This window comes from Capricornis sumatraensis, chromosome 11 (assembly GCF_032405125.1).
Source record: "Capricornis sumatraensis isolate serow.1 chromosome 11, serow.2, whole genome shotgun sequence".
NCBI classification, from domain to species: domain Eukaryota; kingdom Metazoa; phylum Chordata; class Mammalia; order Artiodactyla; family Bovidae; genus Capricornis; species Capricornis sumatraensis.
Window position 1 is genome coordinate 10,695,277 of NC_091079.1, and position 14,362 is coordinate 10,709,638.

Consider the following 14,362-nt stretch of genomic DNA (forward strand, 5'->3'; position numbering starts at 1 on the left):
ATACAAATTAAAGTTTATTGCCTAGATAGTCAAGTATCATTAGAACTAAGTTCTTTCCCTGTTCTGATATTCTGATTTTTCCATTCATAGCTCAGTTGCTATCAAACATATTTATTTTTCTACTGCTGCAATTTATGGCTGAATATATTCTGCAAGTCCCACTTATTGATTATTGTTCTAAAATACTTTAAAAAAGATCTGCATTCCAATCAAGAATCCCCTCTGACTATAAGATGTGGGTCTGTGTCCTATCAGTATCTGCCAGTTTGTTACCTTGAGCTGTGACAGAGCATCTGTAACGACTGGACAGAGGGCAATGTCCCTTTTGTTAAAGAAAGAACAACTCTTTAAGTTTCCAAATGGACTATGATCATTATTAAATAGGAATTGGGAATTCCTCAAAGAGAGAGTGTGATGTCATTCTATATCTTTTCCAGTAAGGGTAGGACAGACATCTTAGATCTTGTATGATTAGATATTGGTGGTGGTGGTTTAGTTGCTAAGTCATGTCCAACTCTTGCGACCCCCATGGACTGTTATGTATGTATTAAAATAGGATAATGTATTGGCCAGTTGGCAATATGTATGTTCTTGGGCAAAGTTTCATTCACTTAAACAATCAACAAATTAAAATTTCAGGGAGTATCTGAGTCCAAGAAGACAAGATAATATTCAGTATTTCCCATCTGTCAGAGAGGGACAAACTGCATTGACCCATACCTCCCGAAAGGCCCAACTGAGTTGTATATAACTTCAGGTGTATTCATATTTTCATGTGATGTGAAGAAACAATGAAAACAATCTCCTTATGAACTAGCTGGAATTGAATGTCTAAGAGTCTTGTACAACATCTGTGTACCCTGTGTTAAAGAAATCTACAAGTTGTACTTAAGCAAAAGCACACTAAAATAGTGGAGGAATTAAGGAGGGGTTCAGTTCACTGCAGAATCAATAAAAGTTAACTTCTAATAAATTTAATTTAGAGTCACTTATAAAAAAACCTGAATTCCATTTATTTCCTGATCTTTTTGCTATACCTTCTCAATTGCCTTTAAAGCCTACTTCTTGAACCTAGGCAGTTAAAAGCTGTTAGACTATTAACATCAGATACTGTGCTTGTACTTTAGTGCAACTTTCTGTGGAGCATGAAGATGCAAAAGCTCAATAACTCTTCCTTATTTTGAAAATAAAATGCCTTTACTCTCTTATTTATGGATGAAAATAAATGTATTTCTTTGCTCTTCAATTTTTAACTTGGAAAGAAACAAGCCAATCCTTACTGTTTTCTTGAACAGAATCAACATTAATTAAAAACAATAACATGGTAATTTATAAAGTGAAATATATAACTCCAACTCAAAAATAGATCTACTTTATATTGTCATGATTTTCTACACTAACATCAAGGTTAATATATGCCAGATGGCTTACTTACTTTCATTAAGAATTATTAGTATCAAAACTGTTTAAACTAACAACAATTCATCATCCTAATTGGTTTTTCTAAGAGTTAATGTGAATTATGCAGGAAAGAATGCTATCCTCAGATCGGCATGGCTGAGAGTCAGAAAATTATATCACCATCTCAAAAGCACATTTGACTTTGAACTTTAGTGGGAGGGTGAGCGGATGATTAAAGCAGTCCAGGCAGACCCTTTTGATGTGTGTGTGTGTGTGTGTGTGTCTGTGTGTGTGTGTATGTTTTCCTCCCAAGAGTTTGAAAGTTGAGCAGAGATACAGACAAACCAAGGTCATTGAAATTGAGTCCTGTTAACGGCAGAGGACCAGGAAGTTCTATTGAGCTCTGGAGCTGCCCTTAGCCCTAGGCTGGTTGCTAACTAGCCCTTCAATTCTATGAAGTTTTCAGTAAGTTTCCTCTTTCCCCTTGCTTTTGTCTTGAGAGATGTAGAATTTTTACCTCCTGCATGAAAACTTATCAATTAACTGATAACTTTGTGCTTAAATTTCCTTGTCCCAAAAACTGGACCACTGACAACAAACATCAACGTATTATTTAAAATGGGCTAACATTTGGGGAAAAAACACTGTTTTTGTTTTTATTTGTTTAGCATCAGACATGAGCTACAGGGAAACTGATGTCCTTTTGTTGTGTCCTGTGTGTGAAGGCTCAGCAGGAGGGTTCCATGGTCAGAGGAGTCTGTTACCTCGTCACCTTTCTCCCCAGGCACGCCAGGGTAGCCCCGCTCGCCTTTGCTCCCCTAGAAAGACAATACATTAAGTTAGTATGCTCAGTCATTTTGTCATCTTTGGAAAAATGAAAATATCCTGCTAAGGACACTTGGGGCCTGTTGTTTGGACAGAATTGGGAAACAAATAAATGACATATGCAGATGGCTTTTCCAAGATATTTTTAGAAAAGGTACTATATTTTTAAATGGATTTATTTATTTATTTTTTACCCCAAACTGAAGGTTGCACTGAAGAGAGATTTCCCTACCTTTGGTCCCTCTCTGCCTGGGATTCCTGGAGGACCCCGTGGCCCCAGATCTCCCTAGAGGACAGAGCAGTCGCAGGTAAGCGAAGGCACCATGGAGGACTTCCAGGGTCCCCTGGTCCACACTCAAGCCTCGCCTTCTTACCTTCCGGGCTGCAGAATCAAACTTTCCGGGCTCACCAGCACCAGATTCTTCTCCTTTGTTGCTTTTTAGCCCAGGGACACTGGCTTGGCAGTTGCCACAGAAATTCTAATGAGGACAGAGATAAGATCACTTAGAGATTCATCAAAGTAATGTATAAAAGTGAGCTCTGATTGGATTTGAACTTCTATCTGAACCTTTGTGAGAGCTGAATGACAACCACTGCTATGTCATTCTATAATTTAATCGGTTAGAATGACTACTTTTGGTGGGGGGGGGGTACAAAAACTATCTTAAAAGATAAACTCAGTGCACTCCCCTCATTGTCTGGTGGTTAAGACTCCATGCTGCCAATGCCGGGGGCACAGGTTTGATACCTGGTCGGGGAACTAAGATCCCACATGTCTCATGGTGTGGCCAAAAAATAAAAAGATAAACTCATAATTCAAGGACATAGAGTTCCAAATGCTTAGCAGCATGTTAAAAAAGAGGTGGCGACAAAGTTTGGAATAATCAGCAAGATCACAGAGCTCATACAACCAAGAGCATAAATCCTTAAAAAAGAAAGAAAAAAAGAGAAAGCTGTGAAGAAAGGATTTTTCCTTCTGAGAGCCCAATCAGTTGGAAACCTACACACAGCTTTCTATCATTTTGTTAGTTGAAGCACTCATGTGGGAAGTAATTACTTGAGTGACTTGGACTTGACTTCTAAGTCAAATCCAAGTGCAGATAGGAAATCTAAGTGGAATTATCCTTCCGTCCCCTTCTCTGTAATCTTTAGCTGATCTGGAAAGGCTTGAATTTAGGTGTCTGAGCTCACAAGATAAACTTCTTATCATGTAAAGCTCTACAGAGGCTTATTTTTAAATACATTGTTATAAACATATGATCAGGAAAGGCATAAAATAGGGACCACTGAGTGGGGGAGATAGTTTCGATTTAACAACTGACCAAAGGTAGGACAATAGAAGCCTCTATTCTTTCATCCTTTTAACCAAGTGGAAAAATCTTTAAACACTAAGTGGAAACTGAAATTTGCCATTGATGAGAAATTGACAAGAAAGCCCATATTATTCAAGTTCAATATTTTGACGCAGTGTATATGAGGACAGGTTTGGTTTCCAGACATATGCCCCATGGAAGACTAATTTTGTATGGTATTGAAAAGGTTCTGAGGCAATTTGCCTAAAAAATGCTGGGTTAGAAGAATTCTCTTTATGGTGGTCCTTCTTAGTGCTGGAAAGCATTAGAAGGAGCTGGAGTGTGCAGTTTCCCAAACCAATTTGACCACCAGGATCATTTCATTTAGTTAATGTGCTGGTAAGGAGTTAAGAAACACATACCTAATTGTAGGACGACAACTATTAAATCTGAAAATCTATGAAGGTAGCAAGATGCTTAAGGACTTAGGAGAACCAAAAAAGCTTTCCCTATTTCAAAAAGTATAAAGAAGGTGAATTACTGTATCTGTAGACTTTGGAAATAAATAGTGACATTTTAGAATGGATTATTCAATTGATTTTTTAAAAACTGAAGTATAGTTGATTTACAATGCTGTGTTAATTTCAGGTACATGGCAAAGTGATTCAGTTATATGTAGATATATATCTTTTCAGATTCTTTCCCACTATGCTGCTGCTGCTAAGTCGCTTCAGTCGTGTCTGACTCTGTGAGACCCCATAGATGGCAGCCCACCAGGCTCCTCTGTCCCTGGGATTCTCCAGGCAAGAATACTGGAGTGGGTTGCCATTTCCTTCTCCAATGCATGCATGTATGCTAAGTTGCTTCAGTCATGTCCGACTCTGTGCAACCTGGTGGATAGCAGCCCATCAGGCTCCTCTGTCCACAGGATTCTCCAGGCAAGAAAACTGGAATGGGTTGCCTTTTCCTTCTCCAGGGCTAAATACTAGGAATATAAAATAAATCACACATATATACATGTTGCCCATGTGAAAGTGAAAGTCACTCAGTCGTGTCTAACTCTTTGCAACTCCATGGACTATACAGTCCATGGAATTCTCCAGGCCAGACTGGAGTGGGTAGCCTTTCCCTTCTCCAGGGGATCGAACCAACCCAGGGATCGAACCCAGGTCTCCTGCATTGCAAGCGGATTCTTTACTAGCTGAGCCACCAGGGAAGCCCTGTAGCCCATGTGTGTGTGTATATAAATATACTGTCCATTCATACATTGACAGATACTACGCATGAAGTTAAGTGAAATGTAAAGGGTTCAATCTTAGCATTCCACAAGGAAACAGGCAAATACATATCCTACATATGTTCCATTATCATCCTCCCCCATCTGTTTTACAAATAAAATAAAGGGAAGTATTACAGAAAAAAATGGCAGTGAGATTAATTCCCTAGGAGGTGGATAATAGGTACAGATTATTTTTATTTAGTGGAGTCACAGGTGTTAGGGTAATTGTCAGCTTTGGAATTTTGTAATGCACTTTGTAAAATCCCATGACATAAAACTCAGCCTTCAAACTAGCTGTTTTTTGAGCAGCTTTTCCTTGTGGACTGGCCAGGGCAGATACTGTGAGGAGGACTGGGTTTCACAGTGGAGAGCCCAGGGGGTGGTGACCACCATTAAGAGAAAGCTCACTCCAGGGAGAAAATGGTCCACTCAGGGTGTTAATGGCACTCTTCTCTCATAGCTCACCTCAGAACTACCCACTCACCTCAGAACTACCCACTCCTCCCTGCGCCCCGGCCCCCCACCCCTCCAGTCCCAATATGAGAGGCCAGTAAAGAAGAGAGTCAGGGGATTAGTACCAATGGCACAAGATACAGATTGGATCCATGCTCCTTTTACTGTCTGAAAGATGCTCTACCATTAACAAAAATGGAATTTTAGTTCAGGCTAACTCAACCTCTGGTAAAGATTTCCTTTCTGATTTTTTTTCTGGAAATTAGCACACAATTTCTTACACGGCAACACAATACCTTGAACAAGGCCCCGATGTCTCCCAAGAGAGGAAGTGCAATCTGTGGATAAGGAGAAAAAACCAAATATAGGTATTTAGACATGTATTGGCACTTATAATACAAACATAAAACAAATGTAGATATTTTCCCTCAAAATGCTGAGCAGCTGAGATTTCTCATCATAAAGCTTCTAAGAGCCTCCCATTGCCATCACAATGGTTGGCTATCATGAGGCTTCCTATTCAGAAACAAATACAGGACACTAACAGAGTTCATAACCATTTTTGAGAAATAGAGAAATACCATTTCTTTACCATGAACATGGAATCACACACACGTCATCGTTTCAATTCTGAGTCATGCCGGGCGACCATCATGCCAACCTTAACATATTATTGGTTTAAAATTATACATAAAGACAAATCATTTGTTAAAAGGAAACCATTCCTCTGCCAAGCAAATCATCAGGCTATTGAGAAATATGGAAAGTACAGGACGTTTGCCTTAAAGCTGTTCTTCATTGAATTCAAAAGAGCCAACAGGTGGCTTAAGTGATGGGCAAAATAGATACTGGGAGACTCAGGCAGAGTCTCCCTCATGTCTTAAAATGTCCCTTCAGAGAGACACCATAAATCCCAGTAACGCTTTAGACTCCCAGACAATACATACATGATTCACTACATTGGGGAGTTAAAGGCCAAAATACCTCGCTGCACATAGCTTATGAAGGCATATAAGGCCTGCATAGTGTGAGAAGCAGAAGGATTTGTGAGACTTAGAACTGAGAGGCTAGATTTGGATTTTATTATACAAAATTCTTAATACGATGTCATGTAACATACAGCTTCTTAAATTATAAGTGCCGATTCTGAGGCTATTTAAAGGGATTTCACTGTCACTCAAAGCAAAGTTTAACCTGAAATAAAACTGGACACACATTTAGTGCCTAAACACATTTTGAAAGAGCCTACTCAAGGCAGTTTTGTAATTTAATCATTTCAGCATTTTTAAAGCCACAGAATCAATAGATATGTACTATATTGTGGGAAACTTATCCACAAACATTCATTTAGAAAAATGAAATTCATTTAGTCATTAGCATTAGAAAGAACAGAATCTGTGGCTATATATTTTAACTCAGTTTTCTGTGGGATTGAGACACTATATGCCAAGGTTCAACTTGAGGCAAAATTGTACAACTGAATTATGCCCTCAGGAAATAAGTATTCACCACACACACAAGAATGCTGATGTAGCTTGAATTTTTTTCCCTTTAGAAAATAATGGGGATAAACAAAATCACCAAGCAGTCACTGAGCATTCTAATTGGTTTGGACAGCAAAACTTGCTTGGTAGGCTGTTTGGCTTCTGGGTGCATTAAAGATACATAAATCAGGCACAGTCTGTCAACATACCGGGTCACCTGGGGGACCTGGCAGACCTGGCTTTCCATCCCTCCCTGGAGCTCCCTGAAAACAGAAATATCATGTTCAAATCTTTGCACCTTGGAACAAGAGCAGATTAAAACAGGTTGGGGGAGCGGGGAAGCAGGTAACAATTGTTCTTACATCATTCCCTGGGGTCCCTGGAGTTCCTGGCAACCCAGGGAGACCTCGAGGACCCTGCAAAAGGGGGAAAATAGCTACTTACAAGGACAGTCCTTTAGTAATTTCCCCCCAGGTCAGCAAAGTGGATTTGCGGTGCCAAATAGCTTGGTTAAGTAGCTTACCTGAATCCCTGGCTCTCCAGCTGGTCCTTGGGAGCCCTGAGTAGAAGGAGATTCAGTGATCATAATTCTGTTGGGAATGTCCATAAATTATCCACAAGGGATAAAGGAACAAATACTGTCACGTACTTAGTGGAGCAGCGGGGCTCGCCACCACACACAACCCTGAAAACTTTCTGCAAAGTTGGCTAAGAGTCCTGGGTGGCAGGTAGACCCCTGACCAAATGCAGTGCTGGAGGTACCACCATGACTGTGCTTGGATGCCTGGGACACTCGTCTTGGCCCTGCCATCCTACACACTCATGAGTGTACAAACACCACACCTGAGTTCTGTCTGTCAGACACTGACCGCCCACAAGGTAACCAGCTCAGGCTTCCTTCCTTCCTGCTTTTTACTGTGAGTCCTTTCTCTGAAGAAATTGTCAGAACCAGTTTTCAGTGAGAGGAGTAGGAAATAAAACTTCAATCAATTATTCTTTTCTGTGTTAGGAAACTGGAATTTAGGGGAAGCTAAAATGGGCTAGAAGATTATCGGCGAATCTAATGATGACAGATCCTTCCCTACTGCATGACTGTGGGCCTCTGGCTGAGGATGTGACTGACTACCTGGGTAAGCAACGAGCTGGGGTCTCAGTACCTGACTTCACTACCTGCTTGCTGCCTTCTCTCTTCTTATTTTGAAATACATATTCATATTGTCGAAGCTACTTTTTTGCTTCTTTGCTATTTATTCTGTGTGTTTAAGTTATTTTTGGTTTGTTGGTTTATTATTTTTTCTTGCTTCAACCTCCTTCACTCCCCTAATAATTTCCTAAACTACTTTTTTACTATGTTTAACCTCCCATCTCTAGTGGTCTTTACCTTTTCTCCCTGGAAAATCAAACAGCAGTCAAACACAGTACAACCATTCACTATTTACATCTTCTTTTACCTCTCAGGATAATTTCATTTCAAGGCCAATCCCCAAATTAATGTCATTAGAATAACCATTTATCTCACTTTTCTTGTGCAAAAATCTGTTAGTTTTTTCATAGTAAATATAAAGTTTTATCTCTTACTGCTATTTAGTCCACAAGCATACATACAATGGTCATTATTATTCTTATGGCTATTATTTGTCTTAATGATTATCACAAACAATTTTATTACCTCTTCTCTAAGATAATACATACAGATTTTTGATATCTCACTTATATGCACACCATTAAAATTAAGTTTTCATTTTATTCTAATTGAAAATAGCAATTAGAATAACCTTATATTGGGGCATTCTCATAATCTTGTAAACATGAGTTTGTACTTTTTAATATATAGAATGGAGGAATAAAGGGTTAAGTCCACGTTTTCTAATTCAAAAAAATCAGTGTATGTGTGATTAGCATCTGTAAGTCAATAAACAGTGGCTACCTTCTGTGTTAGGATGTAACTACAAGGCCCATTAATTCATGCCCTCTGACTAGCATTTTTTTGTATTTCTTCCTCTGACCATTTCATTCTTTTCTATTATTCATATATGTCACAAGATCTTATTTCACAATAGCAGGTCAACCGGGTTTCAGGAACTTGACTGAATTTCACTTACAGTTCGGCCAGGAATTCCTATCCCTGGGGGGCCTATGTCACCTGGGGAGCCTTGGACACCTGGCAGTCCTCTTTCGCCCTGTGCAATGAGATGCTTCTATTAGTGAGAGGTTCGAGGGACATGAATTTTCTAGGCACATTTTGCAAATTATTAATTCTTTAAAAATTATCTTTGATATTTTACCTTTGGCCCTCGTGGCCCAGGTGCCCCAGGACTTCCATCTAATCCCTAAAGAAAGAAAAGAAAATCAGGTTAATATATTTTCTTTTTCTAAAAAGTTTACTTACATCTAAGAAGTTATAACTCAAAAATATTTCATTGCTCCTCATCTTTTTTGCATAAACTGTTTTCTGTAAAAGAATAAGGAACAGGGAATACAAATTTTACTACATTGTAAGTTTTGTATAGTTACTTTAAAATATAAAATGTTTTCATCTTTAAAATGAGGCATCTGGTATTGAGAACTGTTTATTATTATTATATAAAAGGTCAAAGGGGATGAGGAAAAAAAGGCATATGAAATAAGCATATGGTTTAGATTTTCCATAAAATGTCCTGGGATTAGCCCAAGCCACAAAGACCTTTTTTTTTTTTTAATAGATGACTGCCTATGGCCACATATGCAGAGCCTCTAGAAGGGAAATTTCAAGCAGTTTGTTTAAGACTGTCCAAGGAAGGTTCATGTTTTAAAGCTAGTATACTTTACTAGTCTTCTTTGATCCCTAAAGAAGATTCAGGGGGTGGGGTGGGGCTATAAATCTTCCCAAATTGTATGTAAAATGGTATGTGTTATGTGCGTTGTCTTCAGAAGAGAGGCCTTTGTATCAAATTTCCAAAAAGATTAGACCTCTGATCTAAAGAATAAGATGAAAACTTCTTTTTTCTGCAGACCTAAGCTTATTCCTATACCTGTGATCAGAAACAGGGAGTACATAGTTATTCATCAACTTTCAAAGGAAATATCAGCAAAAGGGTTACTACTTACCGGTTCCCCTGGCAGGCTTTTTCCTGGAGGACCAGCCTCACCTTTTGGACCTGGAAGTCCAGGAGGGCCTGTAATCCCACCTGGGTCTCCCTGAGGAAACAAGGTGAGATTCTCACTTCACAGCTCAGGTTCATGGTGGGTGGTGTGGCAGCAACCATACTTTAAATTGTCATCACAGTCAGTCACACTGCATTCTCTCATTCACTTATTTCACAGTGTATACTGAGTGCCCAATCCACACAGACACTGTTCTCTTAAGTGCACTTGGATCTTGTGGAGAGCTATGTTACAATAAGTTTATGGTCTCCTGAAATGTATGTAAGTGAATAGACAGAGGCACAGAAGGGAAAATCTATTCTTCATATAATTTTTACATCTTCTTTAAGTTATTCTCAAGTAATGGTTCAATATGAATATACTATTTCCTTGTAGACATCAAGAAGCACATCACGAAATTGAGACTTCTTAGGTCTAAACCTGTGCTGTCTATAACTATAGCTGAGCATGAAACAGACTTTTCAAATTCTGAGAGCGTCATCTCCAAAGCGGTTCATTTTGTCACATTGTGTTTCAGTGCCAGCACCCGGCTGCCACAGGGAACAACTCCAGAGAAGCCATTCCTGCATAGTCCACGTGAACATCTAACCTCAGCTGCCATGTCCTGTCCTTTCACTCCTCCAAAGCCCTTATGATCCTGTCTCATACTCATCCTCAGCTACTTAACATACAGAGTGAGTGAAACAGAAGCGATACCTTTTCTCCTTTAATGCCTTGTTTGCCTGGGATACCGTGTTCTCCTGGTAACCCCTAGAAAATTCAGAATTAAAGGGCAAGACATATTAGAACATTTCTTATTGTAAGAACATTTCTATCTCTGAGTCTTTGTCAGGAGAACTAAAATTTAACATATGGGAATGTGCTGATTTTGGTCTCCTGGAGAGAGAAAAACATTAATGAAAGTATGTGGCTTATTGTTTCAAGTGAGGAAACCTGGATGTAATGGAAAAAAATAAATAAATAAGGGAGAACTGAACCAAATGCCCAACCATATTACTGCCCCAAACGGGATAAACAGAAAATATACTTTTACTTTGACTTGGCAACAGAGGCATTTTCTCTTTTTATTTTGTTCTCTTTTTTAGCCTAGTCCCTATCACATAACATAATTGTCTACATATCCTGTGGTTCCACCTGTGCCACCAGCATTTTGTTCTTTTTTTTATAAGATCTCTCCTTTAGGCTCACCTGCAATGGTTCACTAAATGGCTTGGGGGATGCAACAAAAAGTTTTGCTCCATGAACTGAATGTTCAGAGTACCAAATGACCAAATGTGCTGAAGGATGAACCTTGGAGGCTCAGCCTGGGATCACTGATAATAGAGCAAGGTGTCAAGGGGATGCTCCCAAAATGATGGGAAAAGGAGAGATTCTAACAGTTTCATGGAGCATAATCAAATTGCCAGACAGAGGTCAGTGTCCAAGAAGCATTTTCCTTGTTTTGTTCAAGTGAGGACTGATGTAGAGCTTTTGACTCCCAAGATGTCAGAAGGCCAGGGAATTTGTCCAAGGGACACAAAGCTGACATCAGAGAAAGAATAGAAAAGTGAATTTACTCAATCAAAAAAATAGCAGAGTACACATTCTTATTCTTTACAGGTGCACAAGGAACGTTCTCCAGCTAAATCACATGCTAGGCCACAAAACAAGTCTAAATAAATATAAGGGAGTAGAAATTGTATCAAGCATTGTTTCTAACCAAAATGGTATGAAATTAGAAATCAATTACAGGAATAAAAATGGGATAAACACAAAAACATGGAGACTAAACAACATGCTATAAAAAATCAGTATGAAAACGAAGAAATCAAAAGGAAACCAGAAAACACATCAAGACAAATAAGAATGGAAACACTACTTTCCCAAATCTACAGGGTACAGCAACAGCAGTTCTAAGAGGAAAGCTTGTAGTGCTACAAGCCTAACTTGAGAAACAAGAAAAAAGTCTCAGATAAAAAACTGAACCTACCAACTGAAGGAATTAGAAAAAGAAGAACAAGTGAAACCAAAAGTCTGCAGAAGGAAATAACAAAGATCAGAGAGGAAATAAACAAAATAAAGACCAAAAAAAAAAAAAAACACTAAACAATAGAAAAGATCAACAAAACAAATATCTGTGTTTTTTTAAAAGATAAACGAAAGTGGTAAACTTTTCATGAGAGTTCATCAAGAAAAAAAGTGAGAGGATACACTTAAACAAAATAAGAAGTGAAAGAGGAGAAATAACAACCATTACCATGAAGATACAAGAAGATAATAAAAGAGCAATACTGTTATATGCCAAAAAAGTGGACCACCTAGAAGAAGTAGACAAATTTGTGGAAACATAAAATTTTCCAACACTGAATCAGGAAGCAATAGACAATCTGAACAGGCTGGTCACTAGTAGTGAAATTGAATTCATAATAATATGAATAAAATTACAGAAAGTAAATAACTGGAACTGGACAGCTTCACAGGTGATTGCTACCAAACATATAATGAAGAGCTAATGCTTACCCTTCAAGATTACTAAAAACTGAAGAGGAAGAAACACTCCCAAATTCATTCTATGAGGCCACCATTACTCTGATACCAAAACCAGAGCAAAACAGAAAATTACAGGGCAATTCCACTGATGAAGGACTTCTCTGGTGGCTCAGTGGTAGAGAATCTGCTTGGCAAGCATAAGGCACAAGTTTGATCCTTGGGTTGAGAAGATCCCCCAGAGAAGGAATTGGCAATGCACACCAGTATTCCTGCCTGGGAAATCCCATGGACAGAAGAGCCTGTCAGGCTATAGTCTATGGGGTCTCAAAAGAGTTGGACGTGACTTAGCGACTAAATAACACAACAACATCTCTGATGAATACAGATGTGAAAATCCTTCTCAAAATATTAGTAGTGAACTGAATTCAACAATATATAAAAGTAATCACATAGCATGATCAAATGGGATTTATTCCAGGAATGCAAGGATGTTGCAATATCCATGAAGCAATCAATGTGATATACCACATTTACAAAAGAAAGGATAAAAATCATGATAATCTCAAAAGGTGCAGAAAAAGCACTTCAGAAAATTACACATTCACTCATGACAAATGCTCATCCAAGCTGGTATAGAGGGAACATATCTCAATATCATAAACACCATTTGTGACAAATTCAAAGCTAACATCATACTCAGTGGTGAAAAGCTGAAAACTTTTCCTCTAAAATCAGGAAGAAAACATGTACGCTCACTCTCATCACTTCTATTTAACACAGTATTGGAAGTCCTAGCCATAGCACTCAAAAAAGAAGAAGAAATAAAAGGCATCCAAATTGCTGTGATTTACATCAGTGTTCTGCCTGACTCCTCTGAGTTTTGTAGTTGCTGATCTTACAAGAAGGTGGAGTGCTGAAGAATTGATACCTTCATGCTGTGGTGCTGAAGTAGACTCCTGAGAGTCTGTTGGACAGCAAGGAGACCAAACCAGTCAATTGTAAGGGAAATCAACCCTGAATACTCATTAGAAGGACTGATGCTGAAACAGAAACTCAAGTATTTTGGTCATCTAATGCAAACAGCTGACTCATTGGAAAAGTCCCTGATGCTAGGAAAGATTGAGGGCAGAAGGAGAAGAGGGCATCAGAGGATGAAATGGCTGAAAGGCATCACTGATACAATGGACATGAACTTGGGAAAACTTTGGGAAATGGTGAGGGACAGAGAGGCCTGCTGTGCTGCAGGCCATGGGGTTGCAGAGTTGGACATGACTGGGTAACTGAACAATGACAACCTTTTCTTCATTGTAAGGGCATCCAAATTAGAAAGAAATAAGTAAAACTGTCACTTATTTGCAGATGACATATATACAGAAAACCCTAAAGTCTCCACCAAAAAAGCTATTAACTAATAAATGAGTCCAGTAAAGTTGCAGGATATGAGGTTAATATACAGAAATCTGTTGCTTTTCTATATATTAATAATAAACCATCCAAAAGATAAAGCAAAACAATTCCATTTAAAACTGAATGAAAAAGAATACAATACCTAGGAATAAACTTTACCAACAAGGAGAAAAAACTATATTCTAAAAGCTATAAAACACTGATGAAGAAAACCAAACAAGATATAAAGAAATGGAGAAGTACCCTGTGTTCATGGATTGGGAGAATTAATACAGTTAAAATGTTCATACAATCCAAAGCAAGCTACAGATTTAATGCAATCCCCACACTGAACTAGGATAAAAAATCCTAAAATTTATTGAAAGCACAAAAGATCCCTAACTGCCAAAGCAATCTTGAGAAAGAAAAACAAAGCTGGGAATATCATACTCTGACTTCAGACTATACTACAAAGCTACAGTAATCAAAACAATATGGTACTGGCACAAAAAACAGACACGTAGCTTAATGTGACAGAATGGATAGCTCAGAAATAAACCAATTAATGGTCACTTAATTTATGACAAAGGAGGCAAGAATATACAGTAAAGACAATATTTTCAATAAGT

General features: G+C 38.4%; 1 protein-coding gene across 1 annotated transcript in view; it reads right to left on the reverse strand.

Moving 5' to 3' along the window:
- The window catches only part of COL19A1 (collagen type XIX alpha 1 chain), a 431,222-nt gene that overhangs the window by 61,375 nt on the left and 355,485 nt on the right, over positions 1-14,362 (reverse strand). The window contains exons 24-34 of the mRNA XM_068984053.1: positions 10,575-10,628; positions 9,822-9,911; positions 9,020-9,064; positions 8,837-8,914; positions 7,258-7,293; positions 7,097-7,150; positions 6,944-6,997; positions 5,547-5,588; positions 2,601-2,705; positions 2,459-2,512; positions 2,166-2,219 (exon numbers count right to left, since the gene is read on the reverse strand). Coding sequence (XP_068840154.1) covers positions 2,166-2,219; positions 2,459-2,512; positions 2,601-2,705; positions 5,547-5,588; positions 6,944-6,997; positions 7,097-7,150; positions 7,258-7,293; positions 8,837-8,914; positions 9,020-9,064; positions 9,822-9,911; positions 10,575-10,628 — 666 coding nt within the window. The remainder of the gene's footprint in view (positions 1-2,165; positions 2,220-2,458; positions 2,513-2,600; positions 2,706-5,546; positions 5,589-6,943; positions 6,998-7,096; positions 7,151-7,257; positions 7,294-8,836; positions 8,915-9,019; positions 9,065-9,821; positions 9,912-10,574; positions 10,629-14,362) is intronic.